Source organism: Anomaloglossus baeobatrachus, chromosome 6, assembly GCF_048569485.1.
Source record: "Anomaloglossus baeobatrachus isolate aAnoBae1 chromosome 6, aAnoBae1.hap1, whole genome shotgun sequence".
In the NCBI taxonomy this organism is placed as follows: Eukaryota; Metazoa; Chordata; class Amphibia; order Anura; family Aromobatidae; genus Anomaloglossus; species Anomaloglossus baeobatrachus.
The window spans coordinates 486,177,745-486,203,558 of record NC_134358.1 but is presented as its reverse complement, the minus strand read 5'-3'; the positions used below and the strand labels follow the sequence as shown (position 1 = coordinate 486,203,558).

General features: G+C 42.3%; 1 protein-coding gene across 2 annotated transcripts in view; it reads right to left on the bottom strand.

Annotated features, from left to right (window-relative positions):
• Window positions 1-792: 792 nt before the first annotated feature.
• The window catches only part of ABCB5 (ATP binding cassette subfamily B member 5), a 133,846-nt gene continuing 108,824 nt past the window's right edge, over window positions 793-25,814 (bottom strand). Inside the window, exons 19-28 of one of the 2 annotated variants that reach the window (XM_075315382.1) lie at window positions 24,474-24,551; window positions 24,317-24,400; window positions 19,168-19,371; window positions 10,497-10,597; window positions 8,051-8,191; window positions 7,249-7,405; window positions 5,790-5,987; window positions 3,111-3,317; window positions 2,760-2,906; window positions 793-1,336 (exon numbers count right to left, since the gene is read on the bottom strand). In XM_075315382.1, coding sequence (XP_075171497.1) covers window positions 1,139-1,336; window positions 2,760-2,906; window positions 3,111-3,317; window positions 5,790-5,987; window positions 7,249-7,405; window positions 8,051-8,191; window positions 10,497-10,597; window positions 19,168-19,371; window positions 24,317-24,400; window positions 24,474-24,551 — 1,515 coding nt within the window. In that variant the 3' untranslated portion in view covers window positions 793-1,138. The remainder of the gene's footprint in view (window positions 1,337-2,759; window positions 2,907-3,110; window positions 3,318-5,789; window positions 5,988-7,248; window positions 7,406-8,050; window positions 8,192-10,496; window positions 10,598-19,167; window positions 19,372-24,316; window positions 24,401-24,473; window positions 24,552-25,814) is intronic. The other variant, XM_075315383.1, reaches the window with a different exon arrangement.

Below are 25,814 nucleotides of genomic sequence, written 5' to 3'. Positions count from 1 at the left end.
GTAAGAGGGAAACAAAACGATGGCCTGTAGTACTATTTTCAAATATGCTTGATGTAGCAGCCCTAAATTCATTCATTATTTATACAGAAACTCATCCGGAATTTCATGCACAGAGGAAGGACAGGAGACACATATTCTTGAAGGACCTTTGTCATGAACTTGTAATGCCTCACATGATAGAGCGAAGCGACTTGAAATGCTTGCCAAAGCAAACTAAAGAAGCAATGAAACGGTGTGGTGTACAGTTTCCGATTATTCCACAGCCAGGAGAAAGAAAACGAAAGCGTTGTTTCATGTGTCAAAGAAACATAGAGAGGAAAACTGAGCGATATTGTTCCACTTGTAAGGAAACTGTTTGCAAAGAGCACTCTTCTGAAAAAATAACATGTCAGAATTGTTTGGAAGACTAATAATAGAAAAGAAAGTTAGAATAAAAATGTAGCTGCAGCTAGTTTGCTATAGATTTCTATGCGTTTTTGTGTGTTTTCATGTCTTTGCGTGAAATTTGGGAAAAAAAAGATTTTTTGGTGTTTTCTGTGAAAAATTATAATTAAAATTTTGTCCACTATTCATATTTTATTGAGCAATTTTGAAATAAACTTGTGAAAGTTATTTAAGTGTGTTTTTCTACATTATGTGCATGGGGGCCTAAAAGGCCCCCAATACGTTAATATGTATATTTTTAACGTCATGCGTTCTAGTTAAAAACTTAAAAAACAATATGGAAGATACATACAGTATATGCTCTTGTTCAATTATTGTAATGTTTTCTGTTTCACAAAAAAAGTCAGCTGTAGTCATAAAAATGCATGTTCATGCTGTTTTTTTATTTTGAAATATAAGTTAATGCAATAAAGATTTGAGTATAAAGTAAAACTGTACAAAAATAATATATATAACATTGTGTTGCAAATGCTGAATAACAAATGTGGCTTGTTGATTAGTGCATACATTGCAAAATCTACCTCTAGTCCACTAGTGATATGCTACATAGAGGACTTACATAAAGCTTAAATAAAAATGTTTTTTTCTTTTTTTTTGGAAAGCCTATTGGCTTCCTTCTAGCAGCACCTAAGCAAACGTTTCGGTTTCAAGGCTTCAGATTCTTGTTATATTTCAGCAGTTCTGTGCATTTAATTTAAGTTATAGTTTGTGCATTTACTAGATGGAAATATGCCCCTCGGTTAGAGAGAAGCTGCTGGTGAGTTCCTATTTCTATTACTCTTCCATTCTTCATGACGACGATAACATCGGCGTTCTGGACTGTAGATAGTCTGTGTGCAATCATGATGCAAGTTCTTCCTTTCCTGGCTTGATCAAGCGCTTGTTGTACAACCTGGATACAAGAGCATATTATAGTTTTAATTACTATAACTATAAGGGTATGTTCGCACTATGGGTTTTCCTCAATATGATTTTTTTTTACTGAAAAATGTACTCAAATGGTACTGTATGATCCCGTAACATATTTGTCAGGTGGAATCCACCTAGAACCTGCCTGAAAAAGTGCTACAAAACGTAAGCACAACGCAGAACAATGTAGTAAAGACATTGCTGTATATTTTGTTACTTCTTTTAATTTCTTAAGCCAGTGGACCCCAACCTTTCTTACCTTGAGAGCCACATTAAGCTCTGAGAGATGATTGTGAGCCACATCCATGACTATGTACACCTAGTTGAGGCATGCAGAAACACGTAGTATAAGGTGTAAAAGGACAAATATGATGTCCAACAAAACACATTGTGACTCAGTCTACATCACTATAGGACCTGTCAGCGCATATGCCTAAATTCCATTTTTTGGGAGTTCGGACATGAAACCCGATAGAGCCACTAAACATAGTGGTAAATGCTCTGTGAACATAGCCATAGGCCTCATTCAGATATCTGTGTTGCATGAACATGGTCTATCCATGTTTTTCACAGATACAACATGTACCCATTAAAATCTTGGGGGCTGTTCACATATCCTTGTTTTTTGAAAGGATTGGATGGAAAAATAATGGAGATGTCCATTTTTCACCAGTATCATGGATGACAATGCAAGTCTATGGATCTGTGAAAATCATGGACAACACATGGATGCCATCATTGTGCAGTCTGTAGGCTGTTTGTGATTAACATTGTAGAGGACAGAAGAAGCTTTGTAATTTATTTATTCATTTATCCATAAGTAAAAAAAACCACTGATGGTGCAACCTGACACAAGTTTCTTAAGGGACCATCCTCCATTGCTCTGGGCCGGAGTAACAAAGTTCTACACATTCCTGTACATATTATTCTCATGATTGGCTTGTTCTTGTCCTTTTCTTTATGTTGACTGCCTTCCCTAACCTCTCCCAATCCATCATCTCTGACTGAACTTTATCTGCACCAGTATAAAATCATCTCTACCCTGACCGGTGCTATAAATACTAAGTTTGTATCTTCTACAGCCCTGTACTGTAAATTGAAGTCTTCTATCCATCTAAAAGTCAGCTTTGTCCAATGTGGACTTATCTGGTGGAAGTAATATCGAAGATTTCCATCAGTGAAGTACACATCTCCGTACAGAGGATAAAAAGTAAATTCTAGGGAATCTTTTAGACTCTTAACCCACATCAAGTCCATTGTCAACCCAGAGGGTCCACCACTTCCCAGGCAGACTTCACACCATACATAATCTTCTATATTTATTCACTGTGATCAATTCTAATAAATAATAACTCTACTATTTGTACACTTGTGAAAAAAGAAATGGAATTCTAAGTATACTTTACCTTTTCACTTTCATTATCAAGGGCTGAGGTGGCCTCATCAAGCAGAAGAATTTTTGGAGAACGTATAAGTGCTCGGGCGATAGCGATTCTCTGCTTCTGACCACCAGATAGCTGAGTGCCTTTTCCTCCAACCGATGTGTTATATTTCTATGGGAAACAAGGGCACATTTATAGAAAACTTAATGAAGATGTGATATGACAGTCAAGAGACAACCGATACATTCCTGAAAAGCTAGAATTTATTATATAAGTTAACGTATCCATATATCAGAGCCATGATTTGCGCCTGGCATGAATGAAATGGAGAGGAGAAACTTTTCTTCATTGATCATACTCGTTGGACATTGTTACCTCTGGCAGCTCTTCTATGAATGAATGGATATTTGCAGCTTTCGCAGCACATTGTATTTCCTCCATAGACACTTTCCGGGTGTTGTCCCCATAGGCGATGTTCTCCGCAATACTGCAGTCGAATAGCATAGGCTCTTGGGACACAATTCCAATTTGTGATCGAAGCCATTGAACATTGAAATCTTTTATGTTAGTGTTATCGAACAGCTGAAAAAATCCACAGAAGATGCACATGATTCAGATCATGATTGCCTTGTCGTCATCAACAGACTAAAGTGATATTCCCACTAAATACAATTAACACCTTTCCACATGATCACTGTGGATGTGATTGTTGGTAAAACGACCATTTCCTAGAATGAAGGTCCCAAAATCCCTTTTGTGAGTGAAGTGGTGCTACACATGTAAACCATTGCTCAATTTACTTCCATGAGTCGATAGTGAGTGGTTCTGCAAATATGGGACCTCCATTCCCATAAATTGTGAATAAGGCCTCTTTCACATGTCATGGATTTAACGCATGTGTGTGATGGTCCGTGGGGCAGGTCACTATGTTTATCCGTGTGTATGTTCTCCGTGTTCTGTCCGTGTGCTATCCAGATGTCACATGGATAGCACACTGAGAACATACACACGGAAAAACATAGTGACCTGCCCCACGGACCATCACACACGTGTATTAAATATATGGACATGAACTTGTATACCTACCTGCCTCCAGGCACTGCTATCTCCAGCGCTGCTGTTACTTCTTGGTCCGCCATCAGCGCATTGAATATGCATGAGTATAATGAGAGGGTCTGGAAGCAACAGCAGCGCCAGAGACAGGCAAATATAAAAATTATTTATTTTTTTTTTTAAGGAACAGGTGTTTTCTCCAGTAGGTGTCACATGAATCACATCAGTGTGTGGTCCGTGTGACACCCATGCTGCTTGCAGAAAACGGACATGTCCCCATGTGGCACACAAACATATGCTCCACATGGACACATAGTCTGTGTTAAAATATGGACATATGCACAAACCCATTTAATTTAATGGGTCTACGTGTGTCCATGTCTCCAATACATGTGAAAATGGACACTACATGTTCCAGATAAACGGACGTGTGAAGGAGGCCTTAATAAGGGGCACTTTGCACACTACGACATCGCACGTGCGATGTCGGAGGGGTCAAATCGAAAGTGACACACATCCGGCATCGCACTCGACATCGTAGTGTGTAAATCCTAGATGATACGATTAACGAGCGCAAAATCGTCGTAATGGTATCATCGGTGTAGTGTCTGGGAAATCCATAATTACGTTGCAGCGACAGGTACGATGTTGCTCCTCGTTCCTGCGGCAGCACACATCGCTGTGTATGAAGCCGTATGAGCGAGGAACATCACCTTACCTGCGTCCCGGCTGCAATGAGAAGGAAGGAGGTGGGCTCATCTCCGCCCCTCCGCTCCTATTGGTCACCTGCCGTGTGACGCCGCACGACCCGCCCCCTTAGGAAGGAGGCGGTTCGCCGGCCAGTGCGACATCGCAGGGCGGGTGAGTGCATGTGAAGCTGCCGTAGCAATAATGTTCGCTACGGCAGCAATCACATGATATTGCACCTGCGACGGGGGCGGGGACTATCACGCTCGACATCGCAAGAATCGGCTTGCGATGTCGTTGTGTGCAAAGTGCCCCTAAGAGTGAGGGCATGCATGTGTATCATTCTTTGAAGAACAGTTTTTGGAATTGGTGTTTGTCCCAGCTATTCTATTCTATTGATCATAAATATATTTAGTGGGAAAATCCTTTAAAAATTCAGACTAAACATGGAAAATGAAGATTTTGTTTAAAAGAACTGAGAGTCCTCAGTGGTTGATACCTTTTAATGGCTAACTGAAAAGATAGTCTCTTCATCAGGCATGGTATCTAAATAGCAGACTAAAGATAAGACGACTAGTGGTAGACTAAGGGGTACTTCACACACAGCGAGATCGCTACTGAGATCGCTGCTGAGTCACGGTTTTTGTGACGCAGCAGTGACCTCATTAGCGATCTCGCTGTGTGTGACACTGAGCAGCGATCTGGCCCCTGCTGTGAGATCGCTGCTCGTTACACACAGCCCTGGTTCGTTTTTGTTATTGTTGCTTTCCCGCTGATAAGCACACATCGCTGAGTGTGACAGCGAGAGAGCAACAATCCTGAATGTGCAGGGAGCAGGAGCCGGCATCTGACAGCCTGCGGTAAGCTGTAACCAAGGTAAACATCGGGTAACCAAGGTGGTTACCCGATATTTACCTTCGTTACCAGCCTCCGCAGCTCTCACGCTGCCAGTGCCGGCTCCTGCTCCCTGCACACTCTAAGCTAAGCGGTGTGCGCTGGTAACTAAGGTAAACATCTGGTAACCATACCCAATGTTTACCTTAGTTACCAGTGTCCGCAGCTTCCAGACGCCGGCTCCGTGCAAGCGCAGCGTCGCTTGCACGTCGCTGCTGGCTGGGGGCTGGTCACTGGTCGCTGGTGAGATCTGCCTGTTTGACAGCTCACCAGCGACCATGTAGCGATGCAGCAGCGATCCTGACCAGGTCAGATCGCTGGTGGGAACGCTGCTGCGTCGCTAAAGTGTGACGGTACCCTAAACATAAGAAGCCAGCATATTTGACTTTTGCAACTAAATATGTAGATTATGAATCTTACTACAGCTCCTTGGCAAGGGTCATAGAACCTCTGCAAGAGTTGGACAGAGGTGCTTTTGCCACATCCACTGCTGCCCACAAATGCCACAGTTTGCCCACTGTGTATAGTAACAGATAGATCTTGCAGTACAGACACATCCGGACGAGATGGATAATTGAACGATATCTGATGCAGCTCTAAATTTCCTTGCCAATTAACCTAAATGAGTAAAAAAGAAAGAAACAATTACCTTAAAGTGAACCTGTCATTAAATTCATGCTGCCCAAACCATAAGCATCATCAATCAGCCTGCAACGTTTCAGAGTAGGTCAAGGACTATGTGACTAATTTGTCATTTTTTATTTTCTTAAGTTACTTTTTTTTGTCTTGTAATATTTTCATTAAAAAAAATTCAATAACGTTAAATGAATGTTGCCTTTTAGCCTTTTTTTTCATTTGTTTAATGCAAAAAGTCACATTCTCTGCTAAAATGTCAACAAACTGCACCAAAATGCATAAAATCACTCCAGGGTTTCGGGCTGTAGCATGTTTGATCACCAATCGTGAATTAGACAAAAATATCTAAAAACCCTAAACTATGTTAACAATGCCAAACAAACAAACAAGCAAGCAAACACACGTAAAATAGACTTACAAAAAGTGCAAATAAAAAGATGGCACAAAATAGGCACAAAATACAAAGAAAGAGAGATGGAAATGCAATAATGAATTTGTCCCTAAAGGCCACGTCTCACTAAGCAACATCGCTAGCAACATCGCTGCTGAGGCACAACTTTTGTGACGTTGCTAGCGATGTTGCTGTGTGTGACATCCAGCAACAACCTGGCCCCTGCTGTGAGGTCGCCGCTCGTTGCTGAATTTCCTGGGCCATTTTTTAGTTGTTGCTCTCCCGCTGTGAAGCACACATCGCTGTGTGTGACAGCGATAGAGCAACAACTGAATGTGCAGGAAGCAGGGAGCCGGCTTCTGCGGACGTTGGTAACCAATGTAAATATTTACCTTCGTTACCAGCGTCCGCCGCTCTCACGCTGTCAGTGCCGGCTCCCTGCTCCCTGCACACATAGCCATACTACACATCGGGTAATTAACCCGATGTGTACTCTGGCTAGGAGTGCAGGGAGCCAGCGCTAAGCGGTGTGCGCTGGTAACCAAGGTAAATATCGGGTTGGTTACCTGATATTTACCTTAGTTACCAAGCGCAGCATCGCTTCCACGCGTCGCTGCTGGCTGGGGGCTGGTCACTGGTTGCTGGTGAGATCTGCCTGTGCGACAGCTCACCAGCAACCCATGTAGCGACGCTCCAGCAATCCCTGCCAGGTCAGGTTGCTGGTGGGATCGCTGGAGCGTCGCTTAGTGTGACGGTACCTTAAGAGCTCATCATCAACTTTTCTCATCTGATAGATAACATGCAATCAAGCAAATCTAATCATGTAATTGATTCTCTGTAGTAATTGCTTACTGGCTTTTGTCCTTTTAAACTGTAGCTGTCAATAGCTGGTTCTCTATTAAACAAAGCGAAGAGATGGGAGGCTGCAGATTTGGCTTTAGCATAATCCGGAGCAAACGACAAAGTTTGACCTACAGAGACTGCTCCATAGGTTAGGATGACGAATACACTGTTAATGAAGACCGAAAACAAAGCGTTAAGGGTTCCACTGTTATAGAACAAATAGGTATTCTCATCTCCAAGATCCTACCCCTATATGTAGTAGGTGTAATAATAAAATTAGCAAATGCCTCTAATTAGAAATGCAGTATAGTTCTCCTCATATAGCCATGTCTCTTACCTCATGTGCAGGGCATAGGAGCTTAGGTAGCCATGGTTACAATCATGAGCAACTAACTGACTGGACAGCTTAGCTGCAATGCCCTGCACATTAGGTAAGAGACATGGTTATATCAGGAGAACTATACTACATTTCTAATTGGAGGTATTTGCTAATAGTATTATTATTAATAATATTAATATTATTATCATTATTATACCTTCTACATGTTGGGATAGAATCTTGGAGATGGGAATACTCGTTTAAATATATTTTCAAACATATTTTATAACATTTTATTTTAAATATATTTTGCAGCATATATTTGATTAGCTTAGTCACATTTTCTTTAGCTTGTTGGTGATTTCCTGACCCAAGCAACCTGGGCACATGAATTGTCAGTCATCTCCCGACTATGCTCCTAATAGGCCTAAAAACAGGAATTATGGCATCAAACCATTGGACATACATATTATTGTATATATTGATACTCACAGCATTACTTCTTCCACATTCATCCTTCCCACATTTATTAAATAAGCTCCAAATCGGTAACTTGCTGCATAGGCAAAAAATATAAAAGACTGACTGAATGCAAAACAAATCCCATATATCTGGGCCTTTCTCTGTGAATTCCTACACAATGAGACGAAAAGAAAAAAGATGTGATGCATTAATGGCTCAATAATAGATGGATGACAAGATATAAGTTGGCCCGGCTTGTTTGTAGAGCACATGTGGACCTCTAGAATGAGAAGACATAGGGATCACACAGCTGGTAATTGTTACAGGGAGGTTATGTGTTTATTTTTTTTTTTATTTTTTAGATTTTATTTTTGTTATCTTTTATGATGGGCATCTGTTTGAAGCGTTATTATTGTTCACTGCACAGCTGCTGGCCGGGAGTGTGGCATTGCAGAAAAATATATCAAGTAATATAGCACTAAATTTAGAGTTACAGTAGTTTTATTCCCATTCCTGGAAAGTCCCAAAGGTCAGACCACAAAGATAACAAACCCTTTAAATTAAAAATGAAATATGTTTAGGGGAAGCCTGTTATAGATAATGTAGCCCCCAGTACTAGATGTGTAATTCTGAATAAGTAGCAGGAACAAAACAGGCAGAATTTTATCATTTAATTTAATTAGTCTATAACGGAAAACAGGGGATTTAATGCTGTATACTAAAAATATAGGGCTAACTCTTATAAACCGTAGTCATACATTTTCGTATCAACTCCAGATTTTGGCTTCAAAATGTTGTTGATATAAAATACTGACCAATCTACAATTTGTTAATAAGGGGTACTTCTCACATAGCGAGATCGCTGCTGAGTCACGGTTTTTGTGACGTACCAGTGACCTCATCAGCGATCTCGCTGTGTGTGACACTGAGCAGCGACCTGGCCCCTGCTGTGAAATCGCTGATCATTACACACTGCTCTGGTTCATTCTTTGCTCATTGCTCTTCCGCTGTGAAGCACACATCTCTGTGTTTGACAGCGAGAGAGCAACGATCTGAATGTGCAGGGAGCAGGGAGCCAGTTTCTGCGGACTCTGGTAACCAAGGTACACATTGGGTAACCAAGCAAAGGCTTTGCTTGGTTACCCGATATTTACCTTGGTTACCAGTGTCCGAAGCTTCTAGAAGCCGGCTCCCTGCTCCCTGCACACGTAGCGAAGGTACACATCGGATACCTAAGCGAAGCGCTTTGCTTGGTTACCTGATATTTACCTTGGTTACTAGCGTACGCCGCTCTCAGGCTGCCAGTACTGGCTGCCTGCACACGTAGCCAGAGTACACATCAGGTAACTAAGCGAAGCGCTTTGCTTAGTAACCCGATGTGTACCCTAGCTATGAGTGCAGGGAGCCAGCGCTAAGCGGTGTGCACTGGTAACCAGTGTAAATATCGGGTAACTAAGCAAAGCATTTTGCTTAGTTTCCCGATATTTGCTTTGGTTACCAAGCGCAGCATCGTTTCCACGAGTCGCTGCTGGCTGGTGGCTAGTCACTGGTCGCTGGTGAGATCTGCCTGATTGACAGCTCACCAGCGACCATGTAGCGACGCACCAGCGATCCTGACCAGGTCATATTGTGGTCGGAATCGCTGGTACGTCGTTTAGTGAGACGGTACCCTTAAGGGCACATTACACGCTACGATATATCTAACGATATGTCATCGGGGTCACGTTGTAAGTGACGCACATCCAGCATTGTTTGACGTATCGTAGCATGTGACAGCTACGAGCGATCGAGCAAAAATACCTTATCGTTGCTCGTTGACACGGTGCTCATTTTCTACAAATCGAACGTCCTTCTGTGCGCCGGTTGTTCATCGTTCCCGGGGCAGCACACATCGCTCCGTGGGACACCCCGGGAACGATTAACTGCAGCTTACCTGCATCCCGCCGGCAATGCGGAAGGAAGGAGGTGGGCGGGATGTTATGTCCCGCTCATCTCCGCCCCTCCGCTTCTATTGGCCGGCCACTGTGTGACGTCGCGGTGACGCCGAACGTCCCTCCCCCTTCAGGAAGTGGATGTTCGCTGCCCACAGCGAGGTCGTTTGGAAGGTAAATACGTGTGACAGGGGTTTTCAACTTTGTGCGACACGGGCAACAAATTGCCAGTGCCGCACAAACGATGGGGGCGGGTGCGATCGCAAATGCAATCGCACGACATATCGACTCGTGTAAAGCGGGCTTTAGGCTGTGACCCACGAGCAGTACCCAACTGTCTGCCAGGTCTGGTATCGCCTGATTTCACCCACCCACTTGTACTACATTTCTTTTATCTAAGCTATTCCTATGCTAATTTAATTTAAGATATTTTATTTTTTGCATTTACTATTTTTACATGATGTTTTTCTGAATAACAGTATAAATATTTGTAACACCATAGTATAGATAGAATAAATAGATCTGTATGAATGGAGATATCAGACCTGTACGGTTTCTGTAGACTTTCAGTATAATTATTCTCAAAAGTTTTTTCTCTTGTTAAGGACACAACTGTTCGTATATTGTCTACAACTTCTGTTGCAATCTATTAATTTAAACATGGAGGAGAAAATATATTCAAAAATCATGTAATGCCTTATACAGGATTTATACTTAAAGGGAATATGCCATGTGAAAATGGTACCTGATCTTTAGACGGGATGCTATAGAGCAGGAGGATCTTATCAGATTGATGGGAAACGTTTCAGTAAAACATATCTTATTCATTGAAATCCCTGGTGTTTCTATGTATATGAATCCAGGGGATGGTTCTAATCAGCAACTCAGTCTGTACATGCATAAGTGGATGTCAATCACTGAGTAGGACCGCACACTGGATTTATATACATAGAAACACCAGGGATTTTAATATTTCAACTAAACAAATAAGGTATATTCAATCTTTTACAACAAATCCATTTATCTTTCTGCTCATCTTCTCCTTCTCTATACCTTGCTGGCCACATACAGTCAGGGCCAGAAATATTTGGACAGTGACACAAGTTTTGTTATTTTAGCTGTTTACAAAAACATGTTCAGAAATACAATTATATATATAATATGGGCTGAAAGTGCACACTCCCAGCTGCAATATGAGAGTTTTCACATCCAAATCGGAGAAAGGGTTTAGGAATCATAGCTCTGTAATGCATAGCCTCCTCTTTTTCAAGGGACCAAAAGTAATTGGACAAGGGACTCTAAGGGCTGCAATTAACTCTGAAGGCGTCTCCCTCGTTAACCTGTAATCAATGAAGTAGTTAAAAGGTCTGGGGTTGATTACAGGTGTGTGGTTTTGCATTTGGAAGCTGTTGCTGTGACCAGACAACATGCGGTCTAAGGAACTCTCAATTGAGGTGAAGCAGAACATCCTGAGGCTGAAAAAAAAGAAAAAATCCATCAGAGAGATAGCAGACATGCTTGGAGTAGCAAAATCAACAGTCGGGTACATTCTGAGAAAAAAGGAATTGACTGGTGAGCTTGGGAACTCTAAAAGGCCTGGGCGTCCACGGATGACAACAGTGGTGGATGATCGCCGCATACTTTCTTTGGTGAAGAAGAACCCATTCACAACATCAACTGCAGTCCAGAACACTCTCAGTGAAGTAGGTGTATCTGTCTCTAAGTCAACAGTAAAGAGAAGACTCCATGAAAGTAAATACAAAGGGTTCACATCTAGATGCAAACCATTCATCAATTCCAAAAATAGACAGGCCAGAGTTAAATTTGCTGAAAAACACCTCATGAAGCCAGCTCAGTTCTGGAAAAGTATTCTATGGACAGATGAGACAAAGATCAACCTGTACCAGAATGATGGGAAGAAAAAAGTTTGGAGAAGAAAGGGAACGGCACATGATCCAAGGCACACCACATCCTCTGTAAAACATGGTGGAGGCAACGTGATGGCATGGGAATGCATGGCTTTCAATGGCACTGGGTCACTTGTGTTTATTGATGACATAACAGCAGACAAGAGTAGCCGGATGAATTCTGAAGTGTACCGGGATATACTTTCAGCCCAGATTCAGCCAAATGCCGCAAAGTTGATCGGACGGCGCTTCATAGTACAGATGGACAATGACCTCAAGCATACAGCCAAAGCTACCCAGGAGTTCATGAGTGCAAAAAGGTGGAACATTCTGCAATGGCCAAGTCAATCACCAGATCTTAACCCAATTGAGCATGCATTTCACTTGCTCAAATCCAGACTTAAGACGGAAAGACCCACAAACAAGCAAGACCTGAAGGCTGCGGCTGTAAAGGCCTGGCAAAGCATTAAGAAGGAGGAAACCCAGCGTTTGGTGATGTCCATGGGTTCCAGACTTAAGGCAGTGATTGCCTCCAAAGGATTCGCAACAAAATATTGAAAATAAAAATATTTTGTTTGGGTTTGGTTTATTTGTCCAATTACTTTTGACCTCCTAAAATGTGTAGTGTTTGTAAAGAAATTTGTACAATTCCTACAATTTCTATCAGATATTTTTGTTCAAACCTTCAAATTAAACGTTACAATCTGCACTTGAATTCTGTTGTAGAGGTTTCATTTCAAATCCAATGTGGTGGCATGCAGAGCCCAACTCGCGAAAATTGTGTCACTGTCCAAATATTTCTGGACCTAACTGTATCAGACTGCATGTACAATGTGACAGAATCCCTTTAAGGTAACGGAACACATATACTTAAGACAGTTTCACACAACAAATATTCACGGCCTGAGTATGGACCGGCCATGGGTTTCTTGACTTGGATGCAAGAGCATGATATTTGTCCATTAAGCTGCTGAATTTGACTCTGTGGAACCACTGTTTGTTATTGGACCATTAATCTCTGTAATCTAAGAATGGACTTATTTTGATTATAGTAGGTGTGTTACTTCTATACTTCTTATAATATTCATTGATATTAATAGTGGTTTTGTAGGCTTTCCATGTCCATTTAAAGGGGTTTTCCAGGATTTAGGTAATTTTTTAACATGGGGTGAAGACCTTACTGGCAGGTAGTTGCTAATGTCCTGCCTGTTCTGCTCATCGATGACCTCTCTTGAATCAAGCAGCGACTCCTCTGCTTCCTTTCACCTCAAATCAACAAAGCAGCTCTTTCGCAGGGTGCGACATTGATGTGATGTCACTGCCGGTGTTATGCTGATTACACAGTTAGGCAATGACACCCTATTGGCAGAGGAGAACGGAAGAGAAGAAGCTGCTCTCACTGGAAGCAGGAGATATCGCTGATAGGAGAAGTCCATGACTGCTCTGAGCTGGCACAGATTGTTCCCGGGCAAAACAGGCAGGTAGCTAAAAATTATCAGTCGGTAAGTCCTCAGCAGAGTTGAGCGCGGTTCGCGGTTCTCCAGTTCTAGGCTCGAGTCATTTTGGGGGCTGTTCGAGATCGAAATAGAACCCGAGCTTTTTGCAAAAGCTCGATAGTTCTAGATACGTTCGAGAACGGTTCTAGCAGCAAAAAGCAGGGCTTTTTACAGCTACAGTGTGCAGGAGCCATCGCTGGCAGCCTGCCAGAAGCTGGTAACCAAGATAAACATCGGGTATCCAACCAAAGCGCTTTGGTTAGTAACCCGATGTTTATCATAGTTACGTGCAGGAAGCCCACACTTCCCCGCTCAGCTGGCTCCGCCCCCTCCTGCCCGCGGCATGTACACATACACACACACACACACACACACACACATGGTCCCGCTCGGCTTACCTGCGGTGATGAAGTCCCGCTATCCCGACCTCAGCGCTGTCACTGTCCTCCATGGCCGCCGCTTTTCACATCACCTTCTCTCGCTTCCGACCCGAGACTAACTAGCGGTGACGTCACGGGCCTCTCGCGATACTTGGTGTGAAGGCGCCGGGCATTGAACTCAGTGACAGGTGCTGTCAGTGTGCTGGAGATCAGCGCAGGTAATGTACCTCGCTGACAGCAGCACTTCTCATCCCCTGCAGTGACCTGGGCTGACCCATTGATGTTAGCTCAGGTCACTGCACTGCTCTCCCAGCCAATGGGGAACATCCTGCTCTTCATTGACTGGGACAGTGTGGATCGTCATGGCAACCCCTTGGATTATACCAGACCTGGATTTGTTTTTCTTTCTAATAAATTGGTTAAAGAGGGAATGTTTTGGGGAGTGTTTTTTCAAATAAAAATGTGTTTGTCGTCTATTTTTTTTTATTACTGACTGGGTTGGTGATGTCGGGTATCTAATAGATGCCTGACCTCACCAACCCCAGGGCTTGATGCCAGGTGACATTACACATCTGGTATTAACCCCATATATTACCCCGTTTGCCACCGCACCAGGGCGCGGGATGAGCTGGGCCGAAGCACCAGGATTGGCGCATCTAATGGATGTGCCACTTCTGGGGCGGCTGCGGCCTGCTATTTTTAGGCTGGGGAGAGTCCAATAACCATGGACCTCCTTAGTCTGAGAATATCAGACCCCAGCTGTCTGCTTTACCTTGGCTGGTGATCCAATTTTGGGGGGACCCCTACGTGTTTTTTTTTTTAAATTATTTATTCAATTTAAAATAACAGCATGGGGTGCCCTCAGTTTTGGATTACCAGCCAAGGTGAGGTTGCCAGCTGTGGTCTGCAGGCTGCAGCCATCTGCTTTACCCTAGCTGGCTACAAAAATAGGGGGAACCCTACGTCATTTTTTTTTCATTTTTTTGGCTAAATACAAAGCTAAGCACCCCTTAGTGCCACATGAAAGGCACCAAAGGGTGCAAAATTACAAAATGCAGGAGAGTGGGACATTATGTGTCTTTCTGCCATTATAATGACAGAAAAGACTGATATGAAGTGCACAAGCACAAGAAAATCACCAGAGCGCTCTACGCTGTGAAAAGCAGTAGAAAATGGCACTGGAGTGAACATGTGACCGCCTCATGTAGGATGAAGCTATGGATCCTGGGTAAATTTATGCATTTACCCTCATTCAGTTTTTTTGCAGTACACAAAAAAAACGGAAGGCACACGGATGACAAACAGATGACATACGGACCGTCTACGGAACGGAAACGGATGCCACACGGATGCACCCGTGAAAAAAAACGGACTGTTTTTTGCAGACCACAAAAATGGATCGGTCGTGTTAATGTAGCCTTATTCTGATCTGCCGTTTATAAACAGCAGGCAGAAATAAGTGAATAACGCCCCCCAGCGTCAGAAAATCTCCGGGGTTTAAGGTCTAGCTGAGACCCTGGAGATCATGATTCAGGACGATTTTTCCGGTCCCCGCTCACGTGATCACAGGTATACACCGTACACCGATGATCACGTTACAGTAAATGACATAAAATTATTTATCTCCCATCTGGCATGAACAAACACTTCTCCACTTCTTCTCCACTTTTTCTCCACTTTTTCTCCACTTTTTCTCCACTCTTTCTCCACTTTTTCTCCACTTTTTCTCCACTTTTTCTCCACTTTTTCTCCACTTTCTCTCCATTTTTTTCTCCACTTTTTCTCCACTTTTTCTCCACTTTTTCTCCACTTTTTCTCCATTTTTTCTCTACTTTTTCTCCACTTTTTCTCCACTTTTTCTCCACTTTATCTCCACTTTTTCTCCACTTTTTCTCCATTTTTTCTCCACTTTTTCTCCACTTTTTCTCCACTTTTTCTCCATTTTTTCTCCACTTTTTCTCCACTTTTTCTCCACTTTTTCTCCGTTCTTTTTCTATGGTCGGTCTACCCATTAGCTCTGCCATGCATAGTGTAGCTCTACACCTACTGCACATGTTACTTTATGATTGACATCTCTTTCGTACCAGAGCTGTCTAAGCCTACTCTGACCCCATATTTGTCATTACTATATTGTCCTTGTACTGTATTATGACATTTGTATCATGTGTTTCATTTCTTGCTGTGTTGCAATTTTTTTGCTGCATCCCAATTGTACCTCTACATTGTTCGAGTTTATGTTATTGTTCTCTCACTCTTATGTGATACTGATTATTGTCATTTTTCATGATTACATGCAGATAAGTCCAATCTGACGAAGGCTCAGGCCGAAACGTCATTTGTAACTTGTTTTGGACAAAAACATATATGCTTATGAAAAAAAATGTTTTCTTAATACGGACCAATAAAGAGTGATTTTGCATTACTATCCGTTGTGATTTACTGACTTAGTCTGGGAGATTTAGAGTGCCGAGGTTACTCACTAATTTTATCTATTATTACCTCTGAGCACCTATATACCAGTGAGCAGAGCTTTCTCTACAGTAGTTCTCCTGATTAGGCATGCCCTTACCTCATGAGCAGGGCATTGCAGCTTTGGTAGCAACCATTACGACATGGACTCTGCTGCTGTGGACCCGGGGAGAGTGAGTGCAGATTCATTGCACCCACACTCCTCACATGAAGGGTCCACACTCCTAGAAAATGGGGGATACGTTCCCTGAGTGTCTCCCCCCCATATTCTAGACGGTCCAGAGTCGTCGTGGGACCCCTTTATTTTTTTTCTTACAATAAATTGGTGAAAGAGGAAATGTTTTGGGGACTGTTTTTTCAAATAAATTTCTTTTGTCGATTTTTTGTTTTTGTTAGTACTGACAGTTTATGATGTTGGGTATCTAATAGACACCATGACATCACAAACTGCTGGGCTTGATCTCAGGTGACTTTACAGCTAGTATCAACCCGATTTATTACCCCGTTTGCCACTGCACCAGGGCACGGGATCAGCTGGGGTGAAGCGCTAGGATTGGCGCATCTAGTGGATGCGCCACGTCTGGGGTGCCTGCGGCCTGCTATTTTTAGCCTGTGAAGGCCCAATAACTATGGACCTTCCCACCCTGAGAATACCAGACCACAGCTGTCCGCTTTACCTTGGCTGGTGATCCAATTTGGAGGGGACCCTACTTTTTTTGTGTAATTATTAATATTTATAAAATAATTATAAAAAAAGAGCCTGGGGGGACCTCCACATTGGATCCCCAACCACGGTAAAGCTGCCAGCTGTGGTTTTCAGGCTACAGACGTCTGCTTTACCCTAGCTGGCTATCAAAAATGGGGGGACCCAACGTCATTTTTTTTTTAACTATTTTTTAAATAGAAAAAATTAATGGGCTTCCCTGTATTTTGATTGCCAACCAAGGTAACGACAGGCAGATGGGGGTGGCAACCCATACCTGTCTGCTTTATCTGCGCTGAGAATCAAAAATACCGTGGAGCGCTATGTCATTTTTTTTTTAAAGATTTATTTTTACAGCACTGTGATGTCCAGCAATCAAAATACAGGGAAGCCCATTTTGTTTTTAGTTATTTAAATAAATAATTAAAAAAAATATATATGGGCTCCCGCTGCATTTTTTGTATTGCTAGCTAAGGGTAATCCAAGCAGCTACTGGCTGCTAACCCCCACTGCTTGGTGTTACCTTTACTGGCAATGGAAAATCCAGGGAAGCATTTTTTAATTTTTTGGCCAAAAAACTACAAAAAAAGGACGTGAGCTTCGCCATATTTTTGTATGCTAGCCAGGTACAGCAGGCAGCCATGGGCTGCCTCCAACCCCCAGTTGCCTATTTGTACCCAGCTGGGAACCAAAAATATAGGGAAGCCCTTTTTTTTTTAATTATTTCACTTATTTCATGAAATAATTAAAAAACAAATGACGTGGGCTTCGCCCCATTTTTGTGTCCAGCCGGGTACAACTAGGCAGCTGGGGATTGGAATCCGCAGCACAGGTTAGCCCGAGGTTTCTGCGCGCCTCTGCTGTGAATTTCAGTCCGCAGCCGTCCCAGAACATGGCGCTCTCATAGAAGCGCCATCATCTGGCGCTGTATCCAACTCTTCCAACAGCCCTGGAGCCGGGTGGCTTGTTGGGTAATCATGAGTTAATACTGGCTTTGTTTTACTAGCCAGTATTAAGCCAGAGATTCTTAATGTCAGGCACGTTTGACCCGGCCGTTAAGAATCTCCAATAAAGGGTTAAAAAAAAGACACCACACAGAGAAAAAATAGTTTAATAGAAATAAATATACAGACACATTAGAGACTCCATCTTTATTACCCCCTGTCAGCCCTCCACGATCCATGGTCTTCTGTCTTTCTTGTTCAACAAATGCAGCTCTGCTACATCACTGCTGCATGGGGGAAGACGCTGCTTCCCGTGGAGCATTCACTCCGTGAAAGCTGCACGAGAAGCAGCGTGCAGCCTTCACTCCATGAGTGATCAGTGCTGCTGGCTGTCAGCGGTAACGCTGACAGACGCGTTACCATAGCAACGGTACTCTCGGAGCCGCGGTTAGCGGTGACGTCACCGCTAACTGCGTTGCTATGGCAACGGTGATCTCCGTTAATGACAGGGTGTGTCAGCCGGTCCCTAACGGAACGGGGAGTCGACCGTGTGCTAGAGCATGTCGCCGGTACACGGCGATACACAAATGTGCACCGTGTACCGGAGAGATGCACTCGCAGGTCCTACATGACGCGTCATAGTCATGTGACCAGTCTGTAGCCAATGAGATAATAGCCGCGTGACTGGTCACATGGCTATTTTGACGTCACGATAGGTCCTGCATCACTGCCAGTGCTTGCAGTGCCGGTCACCGTGAGGATTCAGCGATCATCGGATGGAATAGCGGCAGGAGACAGAGTGCAGGAGGGATCGCGGGGACCGGTAAGTGTTATGGCAATGTTTATTAACTGTTTGTGTACATTTATCATGCATTTTTATGTGTTTGTGATTGCCTCCCATTATAGCCTATAGGTTCGAGTTTGGTTCGTCGAAAGTTCGACGAGCCGAACTCAAACGGGACCCCCATTCGGCGAACCGACCTCGAGCCGAACCGCGACCGGTTCGCTCATCTCTAGTCCTCAGCCCTATGCAAAAAAAAAGCAAAGTCAAGGATGGCCATTTTCAATTGATATGTAAGCTTTGGTAAGGAAAGCTGTTGGAACAATTGATGTTTTCCAGTGGAAATGTGTGAGATATTTGAATCAGGGTATATTTTTCTTCATCAGCAATAGCACTTTATGACAACAAGGTATAGAAGTAATTGTAATTATGAAACTAGTTTGGATTTAACAGATGTTTTGAGCATGGACCTCTGAAGTTAGCACAGAGATTGGAGAAGTGATTTACACTGATAGTAAACTAGCTGTTATAGCTACCTTTCCAGCTTCTTGAAGATCTTTTTTATCCCTATTAGCAAAGCCAGTAAGAGCCCGGGTTTCTAGTAGACCGGTAACCACAAGGATTGGAGTCATTGCAAGAACCAGCAAAGCCATCTCCCAGCCATAAATAAAAGCAAGTATAATACAAAGTCCCATACTGGCAAAGTTCTGTGAAAGTAATCCAAGTCTGGACCCTGTTGCCTATAAAATGAGACAAAAGCAATTCACATTCCTTTATAAACAAATATTAGCCATTATATGAAAAATGTAATAAAGGTAAAGTTAGATTATGTTTCTACCTGATGAAGATAGCTTGTCTATTGAAACGCGTTGTGGCTGTAGAGGGCAATAAAGGTTTTTTCCTTTGTACACTAAAGTTTCTCATCATACCCAGCGCTCTGTTTGACCGTTTATTTGTCCAGTCTCATCTATGATCTACATCCCGCTGAGGGATTAACGGCAGGAGCAGCTTCAGAATTCTTCAATTGTTTCCTGACCCAAGTACCTATTGTGTGTGAATTGACAGGACCTAGGGTGACACGCTTCCGTCCGGACCAGTCACATGACCACAGTTGGATAAGACCCATCGATTGACGGATGCAGAAGCCACCAGTGCCCAGTTCTATCCAGCATACTACTGATCATCCCTGCCATAACCGGGGTTGTGCAGGGGTGCACAACCCTTTTAGGTGAGCGCCTTGGTATATTAATTATACCCCTCATCATTAGATCCTTCACAGTGCTTCCATTCTCTCCTTTTTATAAAGGTACCGTTGTCATCTAAGTAGGACGTATGGTATGCTAAGAAATTTAGAGTTAAAGTTGACCTGTCACTTACTTAAAAAATTGATTTAAATAAATGTAAAAATCCATGAGATCCATTGATTCTGTCTCTTTTTTGATGTGCCTCACTCCATTGCAGAGATATTCAGAAATGTAGCTCCTGCAGTCAAATCTCCGACTTGACATCCAATTTGGCAGTTCTCAACAACTTTCTCTTGAAGTTTGTGCTTTTACCTCTTCCTCCCAAATGCTGCCAATAAGAGCTCGGCAGCGTCTGAGACTGATTGATTGCTAGATCAGCTGCCAAATTGTGATTGGCAGCATCACAGGGAAGGAGAGGAAGCACACACCCCAGGAGAACACTTTGAAGAAATACCCAATTAGTCTGTAAAGCAGAGATTTCACATAGTGTGCTCCAAAATAAGTACATTAGTATCTCACAAATGAATGAACTCACTGGTGCTCACTATACACTTGAGAATATAAAGCTGCTTGAGTCTGATTATGCATTTAGGTATATGCTACTTATGGTAGTGAGGCAGGCTCTGCATGCGAGCCTGTCAATGTGAAAATGACTGTATAACGAAAAAACAAAAACTTACTACTGCACTGCTGGAAATAGTGATCGAGAGACAGTAACTTATTGGACTCCTCCTAGTCCATGATACATGTCAATCCATACACAGCTGTATGAATTAGTGTGAGCCCCAGATAAAGATGCTCTCTTGTGGTAGAGTCCCCCCTTGTAGTTGTCTTAGGTTAGAGTACAGGGCAAAAAAAAGAAATCAAATAATGGGAGAAGAAAAAAGAAAAATGTGTAGGGCACGGGGAAAATTATTTCTAGCAACATGGTAGTAAGTTTTATTTATAATTAATATCTCTTCAATGAAGAAATACAGAACAAAATGAAAAAGAGCTGCAGAATCAGAGGATCTCAGAGATTTTACATAGTATTTAGCACACATTTTTGAGCAAGTGACAAATCTTCTTTAATACACGTAAACTTTATATATAATCTTTTCCAATATACTTTTAGCTTAGGGGGATTTTATAATGCATGTTTAGTATTCAACCATCCAAGTTCTAAAGTCCTCATGTGATGCTAGTCACTACTTCCGGATTGTATAGACAGAGGGTAGTCAGACAAGTCAGGAAACTGGAGGACACGACAGGACACAGGGAGTAAGCAGAAACACAGTCAAGTCACAAACCGAGGGTCAGAATTCCAGGACAGTACGTACTAGATTCAGGGAGCAGACAGAGATGTGGTCAAGTAAAGATCTGAGGTAAGAAGCCAGGAGGTAACAACATGAACAGGGGGCGGGCAAAGAGGAGTCTATCAACGGTCCGGGGTCAGTAAACTTAGATCAGAATACAAGCACAAACACAAGCCAAGAGCACATCTGCAGAACCAGAGAGTATGACTGGCAAGGTTCTGGAAGATCATGCTCAGTAATGAAACAGAGCAATTACCAGAAAGGTGGAACACCTGAGTAATCAGCACCTCCCAGAACCTGCATAGAATCCTATGCTGTCAAACAACCTGTCAGCTAGTGTTCAAAGAAACACATCAGAACATCTCCAAATGCAAGATGCTCTGCACAAAGGAAACATGTCACTGCCGGCTCTGTAGTTCAGGAAAGGTGCAGCAAAACGTCACCTGTGTGCAAGATGCCCTGCACAGAGGGATCATGACACCTCAGATATGATTCTTGAGCCGATATCAGGACCACACAATATGTCCATTCCCTTATTTATAGTACAGAAACAGTTAAAAATGTGACAACATAAGAAAATAGTTTATTAACATTTATATATTATTATAAATGAAATCAGGAAATAGCTGAACTGAGGCAAACTGCTTGCTACAATTGTTTTATTTCCTGCCTTTCAAGTTTTATTTGCCATCCTCTAAGAATATTAGATACTATATACAAAAGAAAAAATCACACACGCTGGACCTCATACAGCGATTGCTACCGGTTCCAGGATCAAAAGATTAAAAAGTATTACAAATAGAATCTAAGGACAAAGTTTGTATTGTCTTCTTAGGTGTTTACATTGCATAAGAAACAATTAGTGTGATGAAAGTGAATCTGTCAACTAGTAAAAACGGTATTTACCTGGAGATATTGTGGAGATCTGCAAGTAAATGCCATATTAAACATGTTCAACTGTCTAACTAGAACAGCAGCTAAAGGGAGAAAATAAGTTATAGTCTCCCTGCAGCTGCATGCATGTTTGGCGAAACAATACTGCAATGACTAGTCAAGGCTCTAATTAGCATAGGAACAGTGCACTGTATAAATGCTTTTTTAATAAAAAAAATATTGATTTCAGTAAATAGCATTACACAGGGCTGATTGGGCAGGGAAATTTGGCATACACATGTGAATGCTGCTGGGTTGGATTGCTAAAATGGACCTGACAATTTCCAATTAACTTTATTCTTAGTTGGGAAAAAGACGTTCAGATGAATTGCAAAAACCAATCAAGCTACCATATTCTACCTCAATTAATGCTAACCTTCATAAATTTACAACAAGATGTTAACAAGATGGTATTATACCCCAGTTATTTTGAATAGAGCTTTTCCGAATTCAATCTAACTTATGCTGGAGTAACGGTGAATTTTTCATATACTATGGGAATGTCCTTTTTTTAAAACTCTTTGGAAGGACATATTCAGTTTTCCCAGAACAGTGTGCAACCATGGTATTCCTTTTTAACACCCCTTGCACTTCTATCCTTGGAATCAGAAGGAAAGGGAACCCGTCACCAGATTTGTCCCCTGTAAGCTGCGGCCACCGCCAGTAAACTCTTATATACAGCATAGAATAATGTATATTAAGGCCCTGTCAAACACACAGAGATAAATCTGCGGCAGATCTGTGGTTGCAGTGAAATTGTGGACAATCAGTGCCAGGTTTGTGGCTGTGTACAAATGGAACAATATGTCCATGATTTGACTGCAACCACAGATCTGCCAAAGATTCATCTCTGTGTGTGACGGGGCCTTAAGAGCCCAGGTCGCTCTGTATTACACAAAAAAGAGCTTTTATTATACTCACTTGCGGGGCGGTCCGGTCCGATAGGTGTCCCTAGTCTCGGTCCGGTGCCTCCTATCTTCTTCCATCGCCATCATCCTTTTTGCTTTGTGTGGCTGTCATGCCCTACATCAGCCACACAGTGTCTTCCATTGCGCTTCTTCGCACATGCACTTCTCTCTGCCCTGCTGTGGACAGACCAAAGTACTGTACTCCGCAAGTGTGCGGAAAGGTCAAATGATGCCCGCTTATGTGCACTACAATACTTTGATCTATCTTCAGCTGGGCAGAGAGAAGTGTGCATGCGCAGGAGGGCAATGGAAGACACTGTGTGGATGACGTAGAGCACGTCATGCACATGTAACTGGGAAGGAGGATGGCGAATGCAAGCAGAGAGGAGGCGACAAACCGAGACCAGTGAGGCCATTGGACTGGACCGCCTAACAAGTGAGTATAACAAAAGCTCTTTTTATGTTATACAGAGCAGCTTAGGGATTTATATACAGTATTATAGAATGCTGTAAATAAGAGCTTACTGGTGGTGACCACAGCTTATCGGAAAAAAACTGGTGACAGATTCCCTTTAACTATTGAATCAAGATCTATAGTTATCCATACATTTTATTTTCAAAACTTCTAATCACCACCAATTGGAAATAAACCAATGTTCCTCTCCTATCAGAGATTATAAAAAGAATAACTACTCATAATGTTTTTGAATTATATGCTATTAGGAATAATTCTCCTCCTACCTATGACAGAAGATGATCTTTATGGAATTACATTTATCCTCCAAAAATAAAGATCCCTTTGAACAATCCTTAACTACAATTACCAGAAATTTACAATATTGATATTAAATTTTCCAGTTAATTTTTATTAATATTTATAACTGTATATACGTTTTGGTTGACCTCTCTTTTGATGTTAGTTTATTAGATTCTTTTTTGCCTTAATTCCATCCCTTCCCATTTCCCCTCTCCCACCTCCCATTAGAGATTTTTTAATTCAACCTTAACTACTCGAAGTATATGCAGATTGTATCACCGTATTGTTTGTATTATATTATGTTATACTTTTATCTTTGTATTGTAATACCTTCCCTAAAAAGCGTTATACAAATAATTTAAAAGGAAAGTATTCATTCTGGAAAAATTAAACAACTAGAATGCCAAAAATCTGGTCCAAGTCTGAATTTTTAGTTTTTGACTTTGATTAATATCTAGATTTTATGGTGCTTTTAAAGGAGACACTATGTCCAGTGAAAAGAAAAGAGAAAGAAATCCAAAGTGGACTAAATTCTGAATTATACATACAGTTTGAATCTGAGAAGCTTCAGTAGAGAGTCTTGTTGTTAAAGCTCCTGTGTTATTTTTCTTGTCATCAAACCAGGATATTTCCTGTCCAATAAAAAAAATACTGATGTTATATCTCGTACAGAGGGAGATATTGAAATTTTGTATTGACACTAACCTGACGCAACATTGCTTTGAATCCTAAATGCCTTAAGCGCATAGTGAGAACTTCTCCTGATCTTCCAAACATGAAACCCTGAACAGTGAAAGACAAATAGTGTAGACAATTTAGCGTAGGGCACTGTCATTGTGTTAATGTACTTCCCGGTCATAGTTTTCTCTGGTTTCCAGCGCCGTTCTGCTTCTCTTCTGTCTCATGTAACGTGATTCAAACTCACCAGGTCACACTGTGCTCTGCATGACCCAGAAGTGGATTGTACTACGTACGTCTATGGAGCATCAGAACGAGGCTCCATAGACTTACTGTCATGATTCATGCATGGCTCTGAGTCGGTGCATGTATCCTGCCTCCAGGGTTTAGGTCCCTTGGGAGAGGCCTATTCGTTCTAGCCTCGTTCCGGGGGTCGTACCACCATATCTTGGTGCTGCTACCTCCAGGACGCCACCAGTAATATTTCCGGCTCTGCTGCGTGCACTCTTCCTGAGAGAAGTTTTCTGTTTCTTGTCCCGCTACCCGGTCCTGTTTGTCTAGACCTCCCTCCCTCCTGCCCGACCTGACCTCTGTTTCCCCAACCTTACCTGACCTCCATTTCCCCAGCCTGTCCTGACCACCATTCCTCCTGCCCATCTTGACCTCCGTCCCTCTGTTCCTCCCTGTCCCCCAGACTCCGGTCCTGTTCTGTGTCCTCCACTCCCTCCCCTGTGCTTACTTGCTCTCCCAGTATCCAACCTGGGCTCTATTCTTTGACTTTGGCTTGTTTTCTCCTCAGATCAGACGTGACATCCCGACATAGTCAATCAGTCAGGGTCTATCTCTGCTCTTGTGTTAGCGACCTCTAGTGAGCTTTTGTCTTACTGCACTCAGAAATTCTCTTTCTACCTGAGTCCCAGAGCCCCCTAGCAGTAGCTTGACACTTACATTGTAAAAGAGACTTTCAGATCTCTCATAAAGCAAACAGTGAGCCAGACAATTTGAATCACTGTCACATGACTCAGACGATTAGCTGAACGACGCTGGAAACTGGAGAAAACTGTGACCGGGAAGAACATTAACACACTGACACTGCACTACACTAACATTTCCACAGGTTTAGGGAAAAAAGTTAATGGCAATGTTTCTTTAAAGAGGACTGATCACCAGATTAATCCTTTTGTTGATTCACTAATGTATTTATTTTACATAGTTTAGTTTTAGATACAGTGCCTTGCGAAAGTATTCAGCTACCTTGAATTTTTCAACCTTTTCCCCTCATTTCAGGCTTCAAACATAAAGATAAAAATTTTAATGTTATGTTGAAGAATCAACAACAAGTGGGACACAATTGTGAAGGTGAACAAA